This window comes from Maniola hyperantus, chromosome 13, assembly GCF_902806685.2.
Source record: "Maniola hyperantus chromosome 13, iAphHyp1.2, whole genome shotgun sequence".
Classification (NCBI taxonomy): domain Eukaryota; kingdom Metazoa; phylum Arthropoda; class Insecta; order Lepidoptera; family Nymphalidae; genus Maniola; species Maniola hyperantus.
Genome location: NC_048548.1, coordinates 10,000,343 through 10,021,548, shown reverse-complemented (window position 1 = coordinate 10,021,548; position 21,206 = coordinate 10,000,343). Strand labels below are relative to the sequence as shown.

Genomic DNA, 21,206 nt, shown 5'->3' with positions numbered 1-21,206 from the left:
GTTGGATGACGCTGAGGGCAGCGTGGTTCAACCTGTTGAACCTTTTCGTAGGAGGGGAAGTATTGTGACGTTGTAAATTTTGAACTACTAACTAGCGTTTCGCTTTTAATAAAAATCAATTTTGTTCAAAGTATGTTGGTGCCACCTAGCATCAAGGTGCAGAACTACGCGTGGGTCGATGTTCAGAGTTCATTCGAGCCACAATAGATGGCGTTTGCTTCGTTGTCAATTGTCGTAAAAATAAAACAAAATAATTAAATAAAACCATAATATCATTTGTTTATTGTTAAGTCATTAACAAAACGGTTCTTATAATATATCCTTAGGTTCCGCAAATATTCAAAAATGAATTGGCTTCATGATCAAACTAAATGAGAGCGGCCACACTCGGGTTGCGTCTGGCAACACCGATTGGTGAGATTTAGAATTTTTCTGGAGTCAACATGTGAAGACGAATTTTTTCGTTCCAGGAAAATCTCACTCCTTTTCGCCCATGGCTTCGCCTGGGAAAATACAATAGTTATAAATTTAGTCATCCTAACGTATTTCAATGTTTCATCAATTATGGTGAGTGAAAAATCAAGTAATGTGGATTCGACAAAATGGCGGTTTGGTTAGAGAAAATCCTAATTTCATGATTTCCCTTTCAGTTCCAGTTATTTTTACCTTCCCAAATAAATGAGGATAATGGGTTGTGGGTGGACTCCTGAAAACCATTGGTGGCCAGGAGTTCAATAGGTGAGTTGTGTTTGATCGGGAAAATTCCACGTGTCGAAATTTTCACACAGCACAAATTATAATCTTGTTTTTTCTTTGTTGCAGGGTTTCCGTTTTAGTTTCCGTTTTCCGTTTGCGTTTCCGTTTTTTAGTTTTCGGTTTTCGTATTTCGCTTTCGTTTTCCGTATTTATTTCTTTTGCACATTCACGTTGGCAACTTAATTCTATGGATAAGACTTGGTGAAAATCTTTGTAATGAAACATTTCGGTTGTGAAGAATCAAGTTAAATCGAGTTTTGGGAGCTTGGCCGATGCCGTCCAGCTACCTTGCAGTCTTCGCACCTACAAGTAAGCAAATGTTTGTATCCTGGAACAGTTTAGTGAACCTTCTTAGTGTATGTGTACAGTAAGAACCCTGTCTTTACTACTGAGCTTTTATTTTGAAACAATTTTATGAATTTTACTGTGTCATTGTCTATTCCATGCCAATGGCATCTTAAATTTAAAACATAGATTTTATGTACTATCTACCTAAGGCATTCTAATGTATCTAAATTAAGTCTTGGCATTAAGCTAGAATAACTAAGCATTATTAGCCATCACTATGTATTAAGCGACCCCGGTAAAAGTTACATTAAAAACAATTTTGCCTAACATCTAGCAAATTTCATTTATAACACCTCATATACATTACAAGGGAGTCGACGGCTAGCTTCTATTCTTTACTAGGTAGATAGATCAAGTAAGTAAAATTATTTTTTTTTTCCTCTAATCTTTGTAAGGTGGTAGATTATTCCGTATCCGGGTATATTTCTATTCCGCCCAATTTACCACCCTTACACTTATAACTCCTAAAAGTTAGAGATAGTACACACCTCTACCTTTTCGGAGTTAATAAAATATCACGGAAACCGGCATACCTGAGAATTGTCTATAATATTCTCAAAGGTGTATGAAAACTGCTAATTCCCACTGGGCAAGCGTGCTGGACTAAGGCATTAAACCTTTTGGGGTCAGTCGTAGAGATCTCTTAGAAATAAGTATACCCTAATCCCTGTAACCACCTTTTAGTATTATTTTTCTTCTTTTTCGTAGGAAAAATTTAATTTAATTTAATTTAAAATATCTTTATTGCTTAATACTACGACAAGGAACAAAAAATACAGGAAAAATGTTTGATAAAAAGAAATCTAGAACTGTTTTAAAATATGTTTAAGAGTAGGTATCTCATTTTTACATTTGTATAACTTTTGACGTAGATATGGAAATTTTAACTGGGTAAAGCTTTTGTTCGAGTTATAAAAGTCTCAACTAGTTTCGCATTTTATGTAGGTAATGAGTTTTACGAAGCAGTTAAAGCTAAATGGGCATAAACAGAATTTATTCGTTTAACGTGAAGGTTAGGATCTATTAAATCTATAAAGTTTGGAATATGAAATGAGAATTACCTAGAAATAAATAGCTATTAGGCAATTCGGTACAGTTAAGAACTAGGTATAACTTCAACGCATATAATTAAAAATCTAACTTTTAATTAAAATAACAAAATATAATAAATTTTAGTTGCCCAAGCCCATTCTTCATACTACATAGGTACTACAGTATTACGTATGTCTATTTATACCTTATGTTTAGACGGTAGACCACTGCGTTTTGTTCTATTTATAACATTATATTTTTAAGGTTCCGTATCTCAAAAGGAAAAACGGAACCCTTATAGGATCTATCTATCTGTCTGTCGGTCTGTCAAGAAACCTACAGGGTACTTCCCGTTGACCTTGATCCTAGAATCATGAAATTTGGCAGCTAGGTAGGTCTTATAGCAGTCATAAGGGGGAAAATCTGAAAAACGTGAATTTGTGGTTACATCACACAAAAAAAATTAAATTGTGGTCATGAAGTAATAATTGGTGTTTTCAATTTTCAAAGTAAGATAACTATATCGAGTGGGGTATCATATGAGGGGTCTTCGCCTGTGCATTTTAAAACAGAATTTTATTTATTTTTATGTATCATAGTTTTTGAATTATTCTGCAAAATGTCGAAAAAATACGACTGTAGTACGGAACCCTCATTGCGCGAGCCTGACTCGCACTTGGCGGGTTTTATTATGTAGTTAGAGGTAGGTATATCCAATTTCACATGTCCAACTCAAAAGTCTGGGTGTGCATGCCGACAATGACACTTTTTCCTTGGCACGACTCAGAGGATCTGAGCTAATTTGAGCATAAGATCAACACACTTTAGGTTTCTTAGTATGAGATCAATAAATTATTATTAACCTTTGCAATGCCATCACTTTACGAGCAACGTTACTTGATTTATAATAAGCTCTAATATTTTCTATTTAATGCAATGTAAGGGTGGTAAATTGGGCGGAATGGAAATATACCCGGATACGGAATAATCTACCACCTTACAAAGATTAGAGGAAAATAATAATTTACTTTACTTGATCTATCTACCTAGTAAAGAATAGAAGCTAGCCGTCGACTCCCTTGTAATGTATATGAGGTGTTATAAATGAAATTTGCTAGATGTTAGGCAAAATTGTTTTTAATGTAACTTTTACCGGGGTCGCTTAATACATAGTGATGGCTAATAATGCTTAGTTATTCTAGCTTAATGCCAAGACTTAATTTAGATACATTAGAATGCCTTAGGTAGATAGTACATAAAATCTATGTTTTAAATTTAAGATGCCATTGGCATGGAATAGACAATGACACAGTAAAATTCATAAAATTGTTTCAAAATAAAAGCTCAGTAGTAAAGACAGGGTTCTTACTGTACACATACCCTAAGAAGGTTCACTAAACTGTTCCAGGATACAAACATTTGCTTACTTGTAGGTGCGAAGACTGCAAGGTAGCTGGACGGCATCGGCCAAGATCCAAAACTCAATTTAACTTGATTCTTCACAACCGAAATGTTTCCTTACAAAGATTTTCACCAAGTCTTATCCATAGAAATTAAGTTGCCAACGTGAATGTGCAAAAGAAATAAATACGAAAACCGAAAACTAAAAACGGAAACGCCAACGGAAACTAAAACGGAAACGCAAACGGAAACGCAAACGGAAACCCTGCAACAAAGAAAAACAAGATTATAATTTGTGCTGTGTGAAAATTTCGACACGTGGAATTTTCCCGATCAAACACAACTCACCTATTGAACTCCTGGCCACCAATGGTTTTCAGGAGTCCACCCACAACCCATTTTCCTCATTTATTTGGGAAGGTAAAATAGCTGGAACTGAAAGGGAAATCATGAAATTAGGATTTTCTCTAACCAAACCGCCATTTTGTCGAATCCACATTACTTGATTTTTCACTCACCATAATTGATGAAACATTGAAATACGTTAGGATGACTAAATTTATAACTATTGTATTTTCCCAGGCGAAGCCATGGGCGAAAAGGAGTGAGATTTTCCTGGAACGAAAAAATTCGTCTTCACATGTTGACTCCAGAAAAATTCTAAATCTCACCAATCGGTGTTGCCAGACGCAACCCGAGTGTGGCCGCTCTCATTTAGTTTGATCATGAAGCCAATTCATTTTTGAATATTTGCGGAACCTAAGGATATATTATAAGAACCGTTTTGTTAATGACTTAACAATAAACAAATGATATTATGGTTTTATTTAATTATTTTGTTTTATTTTTACGACAATTGACAACGAAGCAAACGCCATCTATTGTGGCTCGAATGAACTCTGAACATCGACCCACGCGTAGTTCTGCACCTTGATGCTAGGTGGCACCAACATACTTTGAACAAAATTGATTTTTATTAAAAGCGAAACGCTAGTTAGTAGTTCAAAATTTACAACGTCACAATACTTCCCCTCCTACGAAAAGGTTCAACAGGTTGAACCACGCTGCCCTCAGCGTCATCCAACAACTACTAACAATTTGCCTGAAACAAACAAACAAAAAAACACAGAAGTTACGCGTGAACGCACATCTACTACTAACAAGGAAAATTGTCTAACAAAATAAATATACTGAAAACAGTGTAAGGTTTTATACATTATACTTAACTACACAACCCTAACTTCTAAAAAGAATATATACAAAAAAAACTTCATGGTGTCTAAGACACTTGAGTGGAAACATCTTGGCATCATTCTTCAGCTGACTGATAGAATGCGTCTAGGCCTACGGTGGTTCACTCTTTTAAACTACCATCGTAATATTTGTTACTCAACAAATACGGAAAAACTGGTTGTGAACGGGTCCATCTGATATGGCAACCGTTCTCTATCCCATTCGGAAAAATAAAACCGAATCAAAATCGGAATATGAGAAAAAAAAACGAAATAACTCTCCTAGAAAATAGATCTCGGAACAGAATCGGAAAAATAACAGAAATGATCCATTATCTAGAAGGAAAACGAAAACAAAACACAAAACCCCCCCCTTTTCGTTATCCCCAAAGTACGATATTTGCATTTTTACTTTCTCAACCGGTTGGTCTACCACAAGCATTCCAATCATCACATATTCATCCCTACATACATCCACTACATTCCTCCTCAACTGAACCATGGTAATGTAACTGTTAACTCAGAACATCACTACACTCATTCAAATTCCTAATTGAATATTGATAACTTAAATATTCAAACAGTTTAGACCAAACTAAGTAATGGCAAATATCTACTTCTTAATATCCTTAATATGCCAAGTGCCTATTGGGTGGTTGTCAGCTACTCTAACTAGTTCGTAAACCAAAGGTGACAAAACCTTGACAACCCTGCACTTTTCATACTTAGGTGCCAGCTTAGCTGCGAAAAAATTTGTAGCGTCGCTTTGTGGATAGGTCTTTTTCCACACTATATCCCCAACAGAATAGCTTGCAGACCTACGCCTTAAGTTGTAATGCGTTGCATACTCTGCATGAGCCTGAAACAAATTTCTCCTAACCTGACCAAATATGTCCTCCAAAGATCCAAACTTTCCTGCGTATTCCTCCCTTGGAATTCCGGCCTCGTACTCCTTATCCGTGTCCTTATAGAAGGAACCATTTAAAACCGGTTCTCTAGCGTGGACAAGGAAGAACGGGGAGAATCCAGTGGATTCATTAACCGCACTGTTTATGGCGAACTGGACCTTGTACAGGTTTTCGTCCCAGGACCTGTGGTTATCTTTCACAAAAGCGGCTACAGCAGTCATAACAACCTTATTGTACCTCTCAACAAGGTTAACTTGCGGAGTGTACAGTGGTGTGTAGTGTAATTTCGGAATATTATAACGCTTAATGAGATTACGGAATTCAGATCCTGTAAATTGGGACCCATTGTCCACAATCACAGTCTCTGGAACACTATGGTTCAAAAATACAAAATTCTCTAGCGCTTTAACAACAGCGGCACCTGTGGCACGCCGTAACGGAAACAACATTGTATATTTCGAAAAACAACACGTCACCACAAAAAGAAATGTAAATCCTGATTTAGACCTAGGCAAAGGTCCGACTAAATCAGCCGAAATGACCTGAAAAGGTCTCTCGCAGACTTTAGGCTTCCCTAGCAGACCTGGAGTGGCTGATGTCGTGTGTTTATACGCAGAGCAAGTATCACAATTCTTAACGTACTCAACCACGTCCTTATACATACCACGCCAAAAATATCTGAGGGATAATCTGCGATGAGTTTTGAACACACCAAAATGACCTGCAGTTGCATCTGCATGGTTTTGTTGCATAATTCTAAGGATGTCGTTCTTGTGGACTACCTCTTTCCAGTCGAACTCACTGAGAAGCTGGTATTTACATTTACTGTAACGATATAGTTTATCGTTCAAAATACAAAAATTCGGAAAATTTGCTGGATTGATTTTACAGCCATTAAATGTTTTGTCATACCAGTCATCTACCAAAACTTGTTGACTAGAGTTATCATTACGATCACCAACTACATCTACGTGTATGAGTCTCGACAAGGTATCCGGAACTACATTATCACAACCCTTCCTATGTTCGATAACAAAATTATACTGTGATAATCTACAACCCCATCTGGCGAGTCGTCCTGAGGGATTTTCTAAATTTAAGAACCACTTTAGGGATGCATGGTCTGTGATAATTGTGACTGGCTTGGAACCAAAATAAGCCTGAAATTTCTCCACTGCAAAAATCACAGCTAGAGCCTCGCGTTCCGTCGCGCTGTAATTCCTTTCGTTTTTATTTAGGCTCCTACTGACATACGCAATGGGATGATCGCAACCATCGGTTTCTTGCGTTAGCATACCGCCAACACCATATGCAGAAGCATCACAATGTATTTTGAATGGTTTTTCAAAATTCGGTACCGCAAGAACAGGTGCGGTTACCAACGCATTCTTCAATGTATTAAATGCTACCTCTGCCTGTTCGCTCCACTCAAATTTAGGTGTGTTCTTTCCTTTACTCGTTAGTCTATTGAGTGGTGCAGCGATGGTTGAAAAATTCCTAATAAAGCGCCTGTACCAAGAACAAGTGCCTAGGAAAATCTTTACCTCCTGTGCAGTTTTTGGGGTCGGAAAGTTCAAAACTGCGGCAACTTTTCCAGGATCTGTGCGTAAACCAAATTCATCCACTATATACCCTAAATATTTCAAAGAGTCTCTAAAAAAATTACATTTTTCAAAATTTATGGATAGTTGAGCCATTTTTAGTTTATCCAGAACTCTGTTTAATAAAATTAAATGGGTTTCAAAATCAGCAGAACAAATAACAATATCATCTATATAACAAAATACTATTCCATTTTCAATATCACTACAAAAATTTTGATTAAATAACTGGTCCATTAACCTCTGCTGTCGTGCTGGTGCACCGCATAGGCCAAACGGCATGACTTTAAATTTGAATAACCCTCTACCAGGAACTGTAAAACTGGTTTTTTCCTGAGAGTCGTCAGCTAACGGAATTTGCCAGAAACTTGAACTTAAATCAATCGATGATAAAAACCTTGCCTCTTTCAAGCTATCTAGAATTTGTGGAATGTACGGTATTGAGTATGAATCCCCCTTTGTCACTGAATTTAATTTCCTGCAATCTAGGCAAAATCTCCAGTCTCCATTTGCCTTTTTCACTAAAATTGCTGGGTTATTCCAAGGGCTTTCACTCGGAGTAACTACGTCCATTTCCAGCATCCTATCTAACTCTTTACTTAAAGCTTCCTTCTTTTCGGGAGAAAGTGGATATTGTTTTATTTTTATTGGCAAGGCATCACCGGTGTCAATAACATGTTCAATTAATTTTGTTCTACCCAATCCAATTTTCTCTGAAGAAATATCTAAAAATTTATTTACTACAGACTGGGCTAATTCTTTCTGTTGAGATGATAAGTTTTCAAAAGAAGTGATGGTATGAATTTGTTTATTATCAATCGCACAAATATTGTAAAATTGAGAAGGTGCCTTAATTAATTCTAAATTATCAAAAATGCCAGGGGCTAACTGAAATGTTTTCCAAAAGTCACAGCCAAAAATAACATCCGCTATTATAGAGGGTACTACAAAAAATTTTATTATGTGAGTTACGGAATTATAAGTAATCGGAATAAACATATAACCCATGCAATCAAGTTTGTCTCCATTTGCCACTGAAAATGTGGTATCAATACTGCTATGCAATTTATAACCGAATCTCAAAAAAACCTTGTGCGCCTGGTTACCCAAAATTGACGCGCAAGCACCGGAATCTAGTAAACCTGTAATCTCAAAACCGTCAACAAAAACCTTTAAATGTGGCCTAAAGTCTCGTTTATCCACTGAATACAGAACTGTGTCAGGTAAAAGGGATGTTTTGTTGTTAATGACCAAGTTCTTTACTTGTGTCTCTGCACAGTTCTTACTAATTAGTTTTTTGAATTTTTGTTCGGAGCGGGTTTACTAGTCGCCTTTTTACTACAACTTGGACATGTCTTTACTGTAAAGTTCTGACGTCCACACGAAAAACATCTAATAAATTTCGGAACTGTCCTGCAAAATTTAAAGGAATGGTTACCCTTGCCGCACTTGTAACATAGTTGTTTATTTGTTTTCGAAAAATCAGTGCCTTTACTTGTATCAACCTTAGGTGCGGGTGTGACTGAAAGTGTGTTTATCTGTTTTGTCACTTGTTTGTAAGCAAACTCTGAACTTAAAGTTGCCTTACTGTTAGTAGGCTCAGAAAATAAGGCGGAACGCTGCCTCGCAGCCTCTAGTTTGCGACACTTTTCCTTCAACATTGCGACAGACTTAATGTCAACAAGAGCTAATTGTTCTGAGTAAAAAGGGCGAATATTATGTAATAAAATTTGTAACTTTTGTTCTTCGGAAAGTGGTGTTGACAACCTTGAAAACATGCAAAACATTATAGCGAAATAGATAGACACAGGTTCTTCAGAGCCTTGTGTTCTTGCTCGAATTTCACCTAGCAACCTGTAGTCATAATCTACTGCATCAAATTCCTCTAAAAATAAAGTTTTCAATTCTGACCAAGACGAAACTTGACATTTGTTGCCTCTGTACCATAACAATGCTCGGCCTGTAAAAAGATGAAATGCAGAAACAAATAATTTTCCATCTGAAACGCCATAAGATCTTTTATATTCCTCAACGCGTTCGATGAAACTGCGCGGATCACCCTGTCCGTTGAAATTTAACTTCCACTTGGCAACATTTTTATCACCAGTGCAGTCAACGGCGGTACTCTCGGAATCCAGTGATTCGTCGTGAGACGACTCATTGTCAGCATCTAATCTGGAAATCAAACTCTGCAACTTTGTATGTAATTCACTCTTCCTACTTATTAAGCTGAGTTCGGAACACTGTATTCTCAAAATTCTAAAGTACAAATGTGAAGCTAAAGCTTTAGACCTACAGAGGGCATGTCTATCTTTAGTGTCAGAACACTTTTTTAATAAATCTTCTAAGTCTTGAAGTTTTTTAGTAATAACCCCTAACTCACTTTCAGAAGAGAAATCTGTCTCTAAAATTGATTCAGAAGGAATTTCCTGAATTAATTGTTTTAACTGTTTCTTTAAACCTAGCACTGTAGGTGCTGGAGTTTCGGAACGAATGGATACCTCATAACACAATTCGTCTTTCAAAAGTGAATGAAACTGGGCAAAAGTCTGTTCCATTGTGTTAAGTCAAAACACATTTAACAAAATATCGAGCTTGTGTAACTGTCTATGTTTAGCCTTATACAAATTGGTTAAACACAAACACAAAAGAAGTTATTTAAACTATTAAATATACACAAGCAAAATACACAACAAAAACAATATTCTTAAGTCTATCCTAACTATTTTATCAATTATGTTCCTATTCCAAAATATTGTTAATAATACAAGCACATATTATTACTATAGTAAACAAAATATAACAAAATAAAACTTCCCAAAATTGAATAAATGATTGTAAGGTGCAGTATCACCTTTATGAGTACACAGTGTGTTACAACCTTTACAATTACAGAAGTAAACAGGCAACAAAGTTGCAATGAACTCTGAATAGCATATTATCTTTAAAAAAAAACAAAGAGATTGTGCAATGGTTTGATGACTGTTACTTTACACTTTTAACACATAACCTAAAATACAACAAAATCTGTTTGTAAATGTCACTTTAAACTACCAGCATTCACTTAAACTTAACATGTTTTGTGTGTGAAGTAGCTTTTATCATAACCTTAACACAGCTCTAAACAAAATTTCAACAAAATAATGAAGTATCAAGTCACTGAAAAAAAATTGTTCATAACTTCCTACTTGAACTTAATGTAATCTCTGAATATAGTTTATATATTTAGTTTCACAAGTTGTAACTCTTAGTATTTATAAATGTATGTGTGTAACTAGTTAACAGGACATAGCGTTTCAAAACTTTAATTATACTAAGTTACCGGAATTTTCAAACATAAGATGTACTTACTATTGAAAGCAATACCCAACAACAACTCAGTTAAGCAATGTTTATTACTAAACTGAAGGCAAACATTCACTTATACACCTCCAAGGTAAGTCAAATAACATAATTGAACGGCATAAACACCATTTATAATGTGTTAATTAAATAAGAAAAAACCACTGTTGGACTATACTCAGAAAATTACTTAAACTATCAAACAAAATTTCTAACTATTAGTTATTATTTAGTTAGTTAACCATAAAAAACAGCTTAGTGCTCTTTGCAATGTGTCACTACTTAGAAAATTGTACAATCAGCGGAGTACATTTCATAAAATTCACAAAATTTCTCAAAATATACTGAAATAACTATATAAAAAAACGTTCGGGCGCCATTTGTAAGGGTGGTAAATTGGGCGGAATGGAAATATACCCGGATACGGAATAATCTACCACCTTACAAAGATTAGAGGAAAAATAATAATTTACTTTACTTGATCTATCTACCTAGTAAAGAATAGAAGCTAGCCGTCGACTCCCTTGTAATGTATATGAGGTGTTATAAATGAAATTTGCTAGATGTTAGGCAAAATTGTTTTTAATGTAACTTTTACCGGGGTCGCTTAATACATAGTGATGGCTAATAATGCTTAGTTATTCTAGCTTAATGCCAAGACTTAATTTAGATACATTAGAATGCCTTAGGTAGATAGTACATAAAATCTATGTTTTAAATTTAAGATGCCATTGGCATGGAATAGACAATGACACAGTAAAATTCATAAAATTGTTTCAAAATAAAAGCTCAGTAGTAAAGACAGGGTTCTTACTGTACACATACCCTAAGAAGGTTCACTAAACTGTTCCAGGATACAAACATTTGCTTACTTGTAGGTGCGAAGACTGCAAGGTAGCTGGACGGCATCGGCCAAGATCCAAAACTCAATTTAACTTGATTCTTCACAACCGAAATGTTTCCTTACAAAGATTTTCACCAAGTCTTATCCATAGAAATTAAGTTGCCAACGTGAATGTGCAAAAGAAATAAATACGAAAACCGAAAACTAAAAACGGAAACGCCAACGGAAACTAAAACGGAAACGCAAACGGAAACGCAAACGGAAACCCTGCAACAAAGAAAAACAAGATTATAATTTGTGCTGTGTGAAAATTTCGACACGTGGAATTTTCCCGATCAAACACAACTCACCTATTGAACTCCTGGCCACCAATGGTTTTCAGGAGTCCACCCACAACCCATTTTCCTCATTTATTTGGGAAGGTAAAATAGCTGGAACTGAAAGGGAAATCATGAAATTAGGATTTTCTCTAACCAAACCGCCATTTTGTCGAATCCACATTACTTGATTTTTCACTCACCATAATTGATGAAACATTGAAATACGTTAGGATGACTAAATTTATAACTATTGTATTTTCCCAGGCGAAGCCATGGGCGAAAGGGAGTGAGATTTTCCTGGAACGAAAAAATTCGTCTTCACATGTTGACTCCAGAAAAATTCTAAATCTCACCAATCGGTGTTGCCAGACGCAACCCGAGTGTGGCCGCTCTCATTTAGTTTGATCATGAAGCCAATTCATTTTTGAATATTTGCGGAACCTAAGGATATATTATAAGAACCGTTTTGTTAATGACTTAACAATAAACAAATGATATTATGGTTTTATTTAATTATTTTGTTTTATTTTTACGACAATTGACAACGAAGCAAACGCCATCTATTGTGGCTCGAATGAACTCTGAACATCGACCCACGCGTAGTTCTGCACCTTGATGCTAGGTGGCACCAACATACTTTGAACAAAATTGATTTTTATTAAAAGCGAAACGCTAGTTAGTAGTTCAAAATTTACAACGTCACAGCAAAACCTCAAAGTATGAGCTACAACCGTGGAGAATTAGATTTATAATTTTCCATTTTCTTGTAAGATTATTTCACCCATAAAGAGATTGGATGACCGCAAAGCGTTTAAAAATTTACATACCAAAAGTGATTTCAACTAAACTTCGTTTAAATAGCTCAAGCTATTCATCTAGGTAGATAATAATAGGTATAGGTAAGTATACAGAATTGACATTAGGTATAGTTAAATATAGATATGATTAAGTACCTAAATGGAGTCAGAAATAGGCAATTTTTTTTTCGTCGAATAATTTTGCATAATATGAAAATTGGTTGATAAAAATTAAAATAAGTAATAGGTACGGTTCGTTGCTCCTGTTTCATTCTCAGCAAAAATAGGTGATTAAACTACTTACTTTCGACTGTTTCAATCTATTTGAGCAAACTCCCAGCTTACAAAGGTTCCATGTAATGATGTAAGTAGATGTGGAATACGATCAATTTTTTTGGGACTAAATGCCCCGAAGCTACTTTTGGGCGTTTGGAAGTAACAACCAATCAGATTCCTATGAAAATTTACGACTTTAGCAAAAGAAAACAAGATATTTTTGGAGCAAAGACCTGTTATTAATAAAAGTCTATCTCTAGGTAAGTTTAGATATCAAATATTTTTACTATTGAATCAGGGCGATCGATGTGCCCGCACCGGGTTAGCGAGGAGGCTGTGCGGGTGCGCGTGGCGTTCCCTCCTCGATTGCTATCTCGACCTGTCGCATACTTTAGATACCTACGTGGAAAAAAAGGATAGAACGGGAAAAGATAGAGCCTCAATAGCTCAGCCGGTAAAGGAGTGGACTGAAAACCGAAAGGTCGACGGTTCAAACCCCGCCCGTTGCACTATTGTCGTACCTACTCCTAGCACAAGCTTGACGCTTAGTTGGAGAGGAAAGGGGAATATTAGTCATTTAACATGGCTAATATTCTTTTTAAAAAAAAACGGGTGGTCGAAGTGCACTGTTGCACTGAATAAGAAGAAAATTGCGAATGCATAACCCAATTACTTCCTTATAGGTAATTGGATTCACCATAATGTCTGTTTTCCTGATTAGGTCCCCCATTGTTCGGCACATTCCGAGCCCATCGTGAGAGAGTTAAGGCGTGATCGTGTTTCGTGAAATATTAGGATCATGACGGAATAGCGCCAGTCGAGGCCGACACTTGTTATAACACCACTAGTAAACATCCGTGTCTTTAGTTGCAGTAACTGTTCTTTTAATCGTACATTAATTGCCTTTATTTACCTCTATAGTCGCGTAATCTGCACTTAGCCAGCGTGGTAGACTATGGCCAGAACCCTTCACATTCTGACAGGAGACTTATGCTCGTAGTGAGCCGGCCATTGAGTTGATCACGATAATGATTTACCCGTAAAGACTAGTGCAACTACGTTGTATTGGAAATTGTGATTTAGTATCTTTAGTATGAACGGCAAATATCGAGTATTGATAACTATACAATTTTGACAGATTTACGTGACTCCAATGTGACTACATTTATTCACATTATTTTACGCGAAAATTAACACTTAGACCTCTGAGCTTTGTGGTTATATGCTTAGTAGGTGAGTCCCTGCACATTTACAATTCTTGCACAGCAGAAGCATATTTTAGAAGTAGGACACTTCTCTATACACAAAAATATTAAATACCTCGAAAAATGTGATCTGAAGACTTTGTTCAGATAGGCGGGATGTTAATAAGCTAAGCGAGTTGTTATTAAGAAGCTAATAACGTGAAAGTGTGTTTGTTTATTGGCTTGTTTTTCAATCACGTTGCAACTGAGCAACGGGTTGATGTGATTTTTTTCATGGTTATAGTTTAAGACCATCGTGAATAAGGTAATACAGGTCTCGAGGAAGCCTCGATCCTCAAAATTGAGGGACCGACGCGAGAAGAAGGAAGGTAAAGACCTGGAGAGTGATAAAGGCTACTTTTTATCACGGAAAATCGAAGAGCTCCCACGGGCTTTTAAAAAGCTTAAATCCACGCGAACGAAGCTAGTATCCAATAAAAACTTAAAACTTGAGACTACTTAGATAGATCTAAATAGAGAGGGCGTGTCGTAAGATGGTGTAATCAAATGTTACAAATATAAGAAGATACTAATGAAGCCATTGTATTGAACAAAGAAGGCGTTCACGTGAAAGGTTAGCATTTTTTAATAGATAAAGATTTACAACAAAAGTAATGTAACTTTTTGTAAGTCGACTACTCCAGGAGGGTTGAGAGTTTAATTTAATTTAAACATCTTTATTTCTTAACACTATGGCAATGAGTAAAAAATTACAGGATATACTTATAAACAAAGGGCGACCTTATCACTACAGTGATCTCTTCCAGGCAACCTATACTTAAGAATTTATAGAACTGTAAGACGGGGAGGCGCAGTGCAACTATACATACATAGGTATACACACACTCTAATAAGTTCATACTATATAATATATACATATATAATATATTCATATATAATATATACATATATATTAAATACAAAAAAATATTAATATATCCTGTTCATAGGTATTCCTATCAAGTAAATGACAGAATGCACTAAATGTCAAGTAGCTGAAGTTCGCGTCCGTGACCGAAGAGAATGCTCACGTACCTTTCATGTCATCTTATTTACCTTCATTGAAAAGGCTTACAGTTACAACTTGGATTGGACATTGTAACTTTCGATTTAGTCATTTTTCAACAAATAAGCTAAAGGGGAGAAAGGCTACTTTAGTTCCAAAAAATCTAGTTTTTATGCTTAACCTTTTTAAACCTAAATCCATTTGGATGAATTCGTGGACATCATCTATTTGATACGGATAATAGCTTGCATCCAGGATACGGAGATGGGCTACATTTTTAGAAAACCTAAATCTGCTCGGATGAAGTCGTGGGCATCATAATAATTATCACCATACCTCAAATACTTTTAAAATGAAACTAAGCTAACTGAGCTAACGGAAAAAATACCTACTTTGGATTTAAGTTGATTTGTGGCAGAAACGCTATTAATTTATTTTTAGTTAGGAGATGCATGGTTGATCTTGAACCGTGAACCTCCTAATAGGAGGCCGACGCGCTCAACTGCTTGACTATCACATCACATGGAGTAATATATTAGGTACATTTTAATAACATGGTACGTGTGCCATCGTAATTTGCTTATCGCCATTTATAACCTTTCGTCGGTGTTAGTGTTACCCGAGGGCAAAACCTATCACCCGGTGTAACACCATAATATTCTAATCATGTCCGCAAACGTCAAGTTGTAAATAGGTATAGTACAGACATTAAAAAATAATATTAATAGTATTAAAAGATCGGTCAAGTGTGAGTCGGACGCGCACATGAAGGGTTCCATACCATTATACAAGAAATAACACTTTTTTTTTTTAATTTTCATGGCTGCTATTTTGAAATTTTTATTAATTGCTGTTATAGCGGCAAAAGAAATACACATTCTGTGAAAATTTCAACTCTTTCAAATTTTTATCATTCAATATTATAGAGGAATACACACTAATAGAAATATACTCTGTGAAAGTTTCAAGTCTTTATCTATTACGATACGATTTATGAGATACAGACCGTTGACAGACTGACAGACAGACGGATAGACGGACGGATTGCGGAGACTTAGTGAATAGAATAGAATAGAATAGAATAGAATATGTTTTTATTCAAGTAGACTTTTTACAAGCGCTTTCGAATCGTCGTCGGGTAGTTTTAATTTACCACTGAATAGTGATAGGATCCCGTTGGCACCCTTGGGGTACGGAACCCTACAAAAGATTCTTATTACTAACTAGCTTGTGCCCGCGACTTTGTCCGTGTGGACTACTTACATACAAACCCCTATTTTTGACCCTTAGGGATTAAATTTTAAGATAAATCAGCCAGTCAGTCAGCTTTACCTTTTAAGCCTCAATAGCTCAACGGTTAAAGGAGCGGATTGAAATGCAAAAGTCGCCGGTTCAAACTCCACCCGATGCACTATTGTCGTACCTACTCTTAGCACAAGCTACACACTTAGTTGAAGGGGAAAGGGGAATATTAGTCATAATGATGAACTTGCCAATATTCTTTTAAAAATCCGTTTTCCCCTCCTAGTCTAGGAGTGATAGGGAAAGCAAATTTTATAGTTATATAGGGTGGCATTCGGACTTAGGATAGGAACCTTAAAATTTCAGTGTATCTTTTTAGCTATCACATAATATATGTATATGTATATTATGTGATAGATTTAAACTCAAAACTAAAAAGATGAAACTGAAATTCTAAGGTTCCTATCCTAAGTCCGAATGCCACCCTATAGTTCTACTATTAGGCTATATTATCGAGTGTTATGTTTGAAGACTTTTTGGTCAGGACAAATTCAATTAGCCTTTGGTATGAGACATCGAGTCTTAAAGGTACTGACAGTTATTTAAACGTGATACTATGCCTTTTGAAAGGGTCTATGTTTCGATACTAGATTGATCATAGCAATATTGGAATGGTAGCTATACCTTCCTAACCTTACACTTATTTCAATTCAAATAAAAGGACTCGACGCCTGAGGAACTGTAAATCTCATTGTAAAAGTTTTGCAAGTTTAGTAAATATTTCAATTGCATATTTTTTCGTTCCTATGAATAATAATAGAAACAAAACCAAATTCAATTTAACTTTTTGATTCGCTTCTGTTTCTATTTATTACTGAATATTTGAGTTATTCTAAAATCTTTCTACAAAATTGATTATAAAGAAACAAGATCTCTAGGTTTAATTTATACTATTGGGCGGATTGAGGTATGAAACATGTTTTTTTTTACTATTTGCATTAGAACACAACTAATTATTTACAGTAAGTATCACTATCATGAAAACGTAGGAATAAAAAGTACTTATTTAATGTAGAAATTGTAAATTTAGTAAAAATTTAATTTATTGTTTAAAATGTTATAGGTACTTATTTCAAAAATAGCTTGTAAGTTTCAGATAAAAGGTATCTAAATACATTTCCGCGGCAGTAAAGTACAATAACCGACAAGTGCGAGTCGGATTGCACCCGAAGGGTTTCCGTACCATTACTCAAGATTGTGTAAATGCTTTTTATTTATTTTTAAATTTACATGGCAGCCATTTGGTTTTTTTTGTTATTTAATGTTATAGCGGTAGTAGAAATACACTCTTTGAAAATTTCAACTCTCTATCTATTATACTTAGTAATATTATATTCATGAGATACAGCCCACTGACAGACAGACCGATGGACAGCGGAGGCATAGTAATAGCATCCCCTTGGCACCCTTCGGATACGGAACCCTGAAAAGCAGCATAGTTAAGATTGCTCGATTTGCGAGAAGTTAGTTCCTTATTTTTAAGTAAATAAAGTAAAGCTTCGTTTTGCGCTATTGCGAAACCTTGTTGGTTTACTTATAAAATTGTCTTTTTTAAGGAATTCTGTTAAGTTTAAAGTAGTCCCGAGGCGGACCCGTAGCTCGGATGCACCGATATAACTCCACGCACAAGGTGAGGCAAGCGCGAAAGGGCAAATCGGAGCAATATAAAACGAGGCACATCTTCGCCAACTGTATTCTGCAAACAACTGAACGAAGAGTGCCTGCCTTGTACAAAATAAACAGAATCACATTAGCACAACATGTCTTCTATAACGGTGAGTGAAAAGCAATTAGCCAAACACTTAGCAGTTTTAAAGAGTACCTTATTCCTAAACGGAAATGTTCGTTACCAAGCGTCCTGACGGTCTTATTAGCATTTTCAGTGATTTCTTCCCCAAAAAATTTAAGACCAAATTATCAAAGAAGCAACATAACAAATTAAAAAGCAAGAAGGTATTAATTTTCGAAATTAGAAATTTAGAAGAATTTAGAAAACATAATTTTAACATAGTAAAATCTATAATTATGTTTTTTAGACATTAGTAGGCATAAGAGCTTTTTACTGAAAAGCGGGTTTCAGCTAACATTTCATCGAACTTGTTTCCCTTTTCAGTTTGTCTTGAGTCATTGATAGACTTTTTTAAAACATTTCCAAGGTTTACGGTTTTACGGTGTGGTCAACTATAGTAACAATAAAGCACTATAGAATTTTGGCACTTGTGGCAATGAGTCATTTAGTGCCCTTCTTTTTCATAGACTGTATAGATAGTTAGTGCATGGGGGACGTAGCGCAGGTGTCACCAGACACCAGCGGAGTGATTCGCTAACTCAGTGTTTGACACTGAATGATAGCCACCAAGTTCATTTGTTCTACATTGCTGCTTCACTGAGTGCGAAAAGTTTTCAGGGATTGAAAAGAAATGTCAAATGAGCACGGTGGCTATCATTCAGCGTTGAACACTGAGTTCGGTACGAATCACACGGCAGGTCGGCAATCCCTTTCGACTTTCGATCCAAAAGAAACAAAAAGAACAAATTTGACGAAGTTCGCAAAAGTGAGAAATTGTAAATAGAGTAGGAAGATGCTGAAAGTGTGATTTTACCCAAACAGTAACACGTAGAGTCGCGTGTTATAGCTAGTCATATAACTTCCGTTTAAGTATGAATAAAGATAATTTTCAAGAAGCTAAGAAGTCATAATCGTAATTACTTCAGTATGGTATATCACGACTTGGATTGGAATATCTATCAGCGATGATATTAAATCCAAAGTGTAGGTATTCCGTTACGTAGTTCCCTACTGTTCACGACAGTGCTATTGTTAATACAATTCGGAATTATCGACAGAACACCGTTTAGTCCGTACTCCGCAGTCCATACATTTGCTGAAGTAAAACATTTTAGCATTTTTCGCAGCTAAACTTTTTGTCGATGAGAAATATACGAAAGAAATGCTCAGGCTGTAAAACACGAGGATAAACAATTTTTGTTCAAGTATCTAAGTTTAAGCACAACACGATTAACACGAGTAGGTACGATGATCTTGATGTAGTGTAAGTTAAGCTAACTTGTATTTTTGAAAAAGTTCTAGAAAAATTAGTATGTGCAGGTACTTACCTGCAAATTTTTAATAATTTTAGTCTACTAAAAACTAAGTCCTTGTGCAATTCTTAACAATGATAAATTAATAGAAGTCTTTCATTAGAATTTGTTCTATGTAGGTAGGTACTTCAGGTTGCTAATCCTTTGGGCTATGTCAGTAACTTTGGTAAATAGTTCTCCTAAGGATTTAATCGTTACGTAATACTTTTTAGTCTAGTATCCACCAAAGCACGGATGGGAGGAGGTATTGTGTTAAGTACACCAGATAGATCAAGATCCAAGCTTTTTTATTTGCAGAAACATTTTTCCAATTAAACATTTTTTAAATAAAAATTATCATGATAGGTGACGGAAAAAAATTATCATGTCATCTATATACCAATAATCTGGTCGGGCTGCTTCATCTGCGCTTTGGTGGATACCGGACCTTACATCTATTTAATTTACATGACAAACCCGCAGCCACTATATTACGTCATGAGAGTCACTAAAACTTTAACTTCCTCGTTGTTCCCATTCCGTCCATAAACTCAAGTTCTTAACTACTTGATTAATTGTGGATTATAGCCTCAATAAATATTTTAAGTGCGTGAAATCGTCCTACCGCAAGTCGCAAGAAGCTGTGGCCTGTGATAAATTTTAGTTTCACTAAATGTCCTGTCTGCTCAAGTTTCGCTGGTATAATAAAGAAGATAAGTAATGTTTCTTGAAAAACCAGAACTTTATTAATCCTACAACAGTGCCGCAGTACCTGAAGTCAAAAATATTTGAGCATCTCTCGTCACGAACGATAAAACAGCCCAGAGAGGTATGATGCGCGGCTTGTATGTTGTCATGCGAGTAGTATTTTGAAAATTCTTAGTATTAGTATGCATAGAGTTTAAATAGCCTATCATTTTTGTTTACAGTTAACATTGCTATCAGCGTTAATAGCGCTGGCATCATGTGGCCGCCTGGAGCCGCAGTACCTACCTCCGAGGCTGGGAGGAGGTAATGGAGGCCTGGGAGGAGCAGGGGGAGCTGGAGCTGGAGGAGGAGGAGGAGGAGGAGGAAATACAGGACTTGGGGGAGGATCTTTTGGCGGCGGAGGCAGCGGTTTTGGGGGTGGTGGAGGTGGTTCTTCAGGAGCGAACATTCCTATTCTTCGATATGAAAATGAAAACAACGGGGACGGGACCTACAAATTCAGGTGAAATTATTTGGTTCTTTTATTGATGTTAGAGCTGGTTAAAGATTTATTCAAAGTGTTCTACCAGTCGACCACAAGACATATGGTACGCAATTCGCATCACAAGAATTTAAATAGTAAGTAAGTATTTACTGAGGGCAGTTACTGAGCTGATGTCTATGTAAATTTTTCTTGCCTGGATTAGCTACCACACGATTTAAACATAACATTTTTTGTCTTATAGAAACTACTGTAAGTTTCAATTTACTGAATGAGACTGAATTTTCTGGGGTTCCCATCATGATAATTATTTCGCCACTCCTTCGATCACAATAGGGCATTGTGCATCAAGTACAAACATTTGAAAGTTGAATGTCGTGGTTTGTCCCTTTGCTTGTTAAGACGATCACGCTGCGGGCATTTAAGTGACCCAATTAAAGTCCGTTCTACAGACAGTTTGATCTACGACCATAAATATTTCTGTAATTCGCTCATATATTATACTTATTACAATTAATTATCCAAAG

At 35.9% G+C, this 21,206-nt stretch overlaps 1 protein-coding gene across 1 annotated transcript in view; it reads left to right on the top strand.

The window, feature by feature from the left end:
* Positions 1–21,206, top strand: part of LOC117987434 (pupal cuticle protein 20-like) — a 34,717-nt gene that overhangs the window by 10,465 nt on the left and 3,046 nt on the right. The window contains exons 2-3 of the mRNA XM_034974445.2: positions 17,966–18,184; positions 20,420–20,700. Of these exons, the coding sequence (XP_034830336.1) occupies positions 18,170–18,184; positions 20,420–20,700 (296 nt within the window). The 5' untranslated portion in view covers positions 17,966–18,169. The remainder of the gene's footprint in view (positions 1–17,965; positions 18,185–20,419; positions 20,701–21,206) is intronic.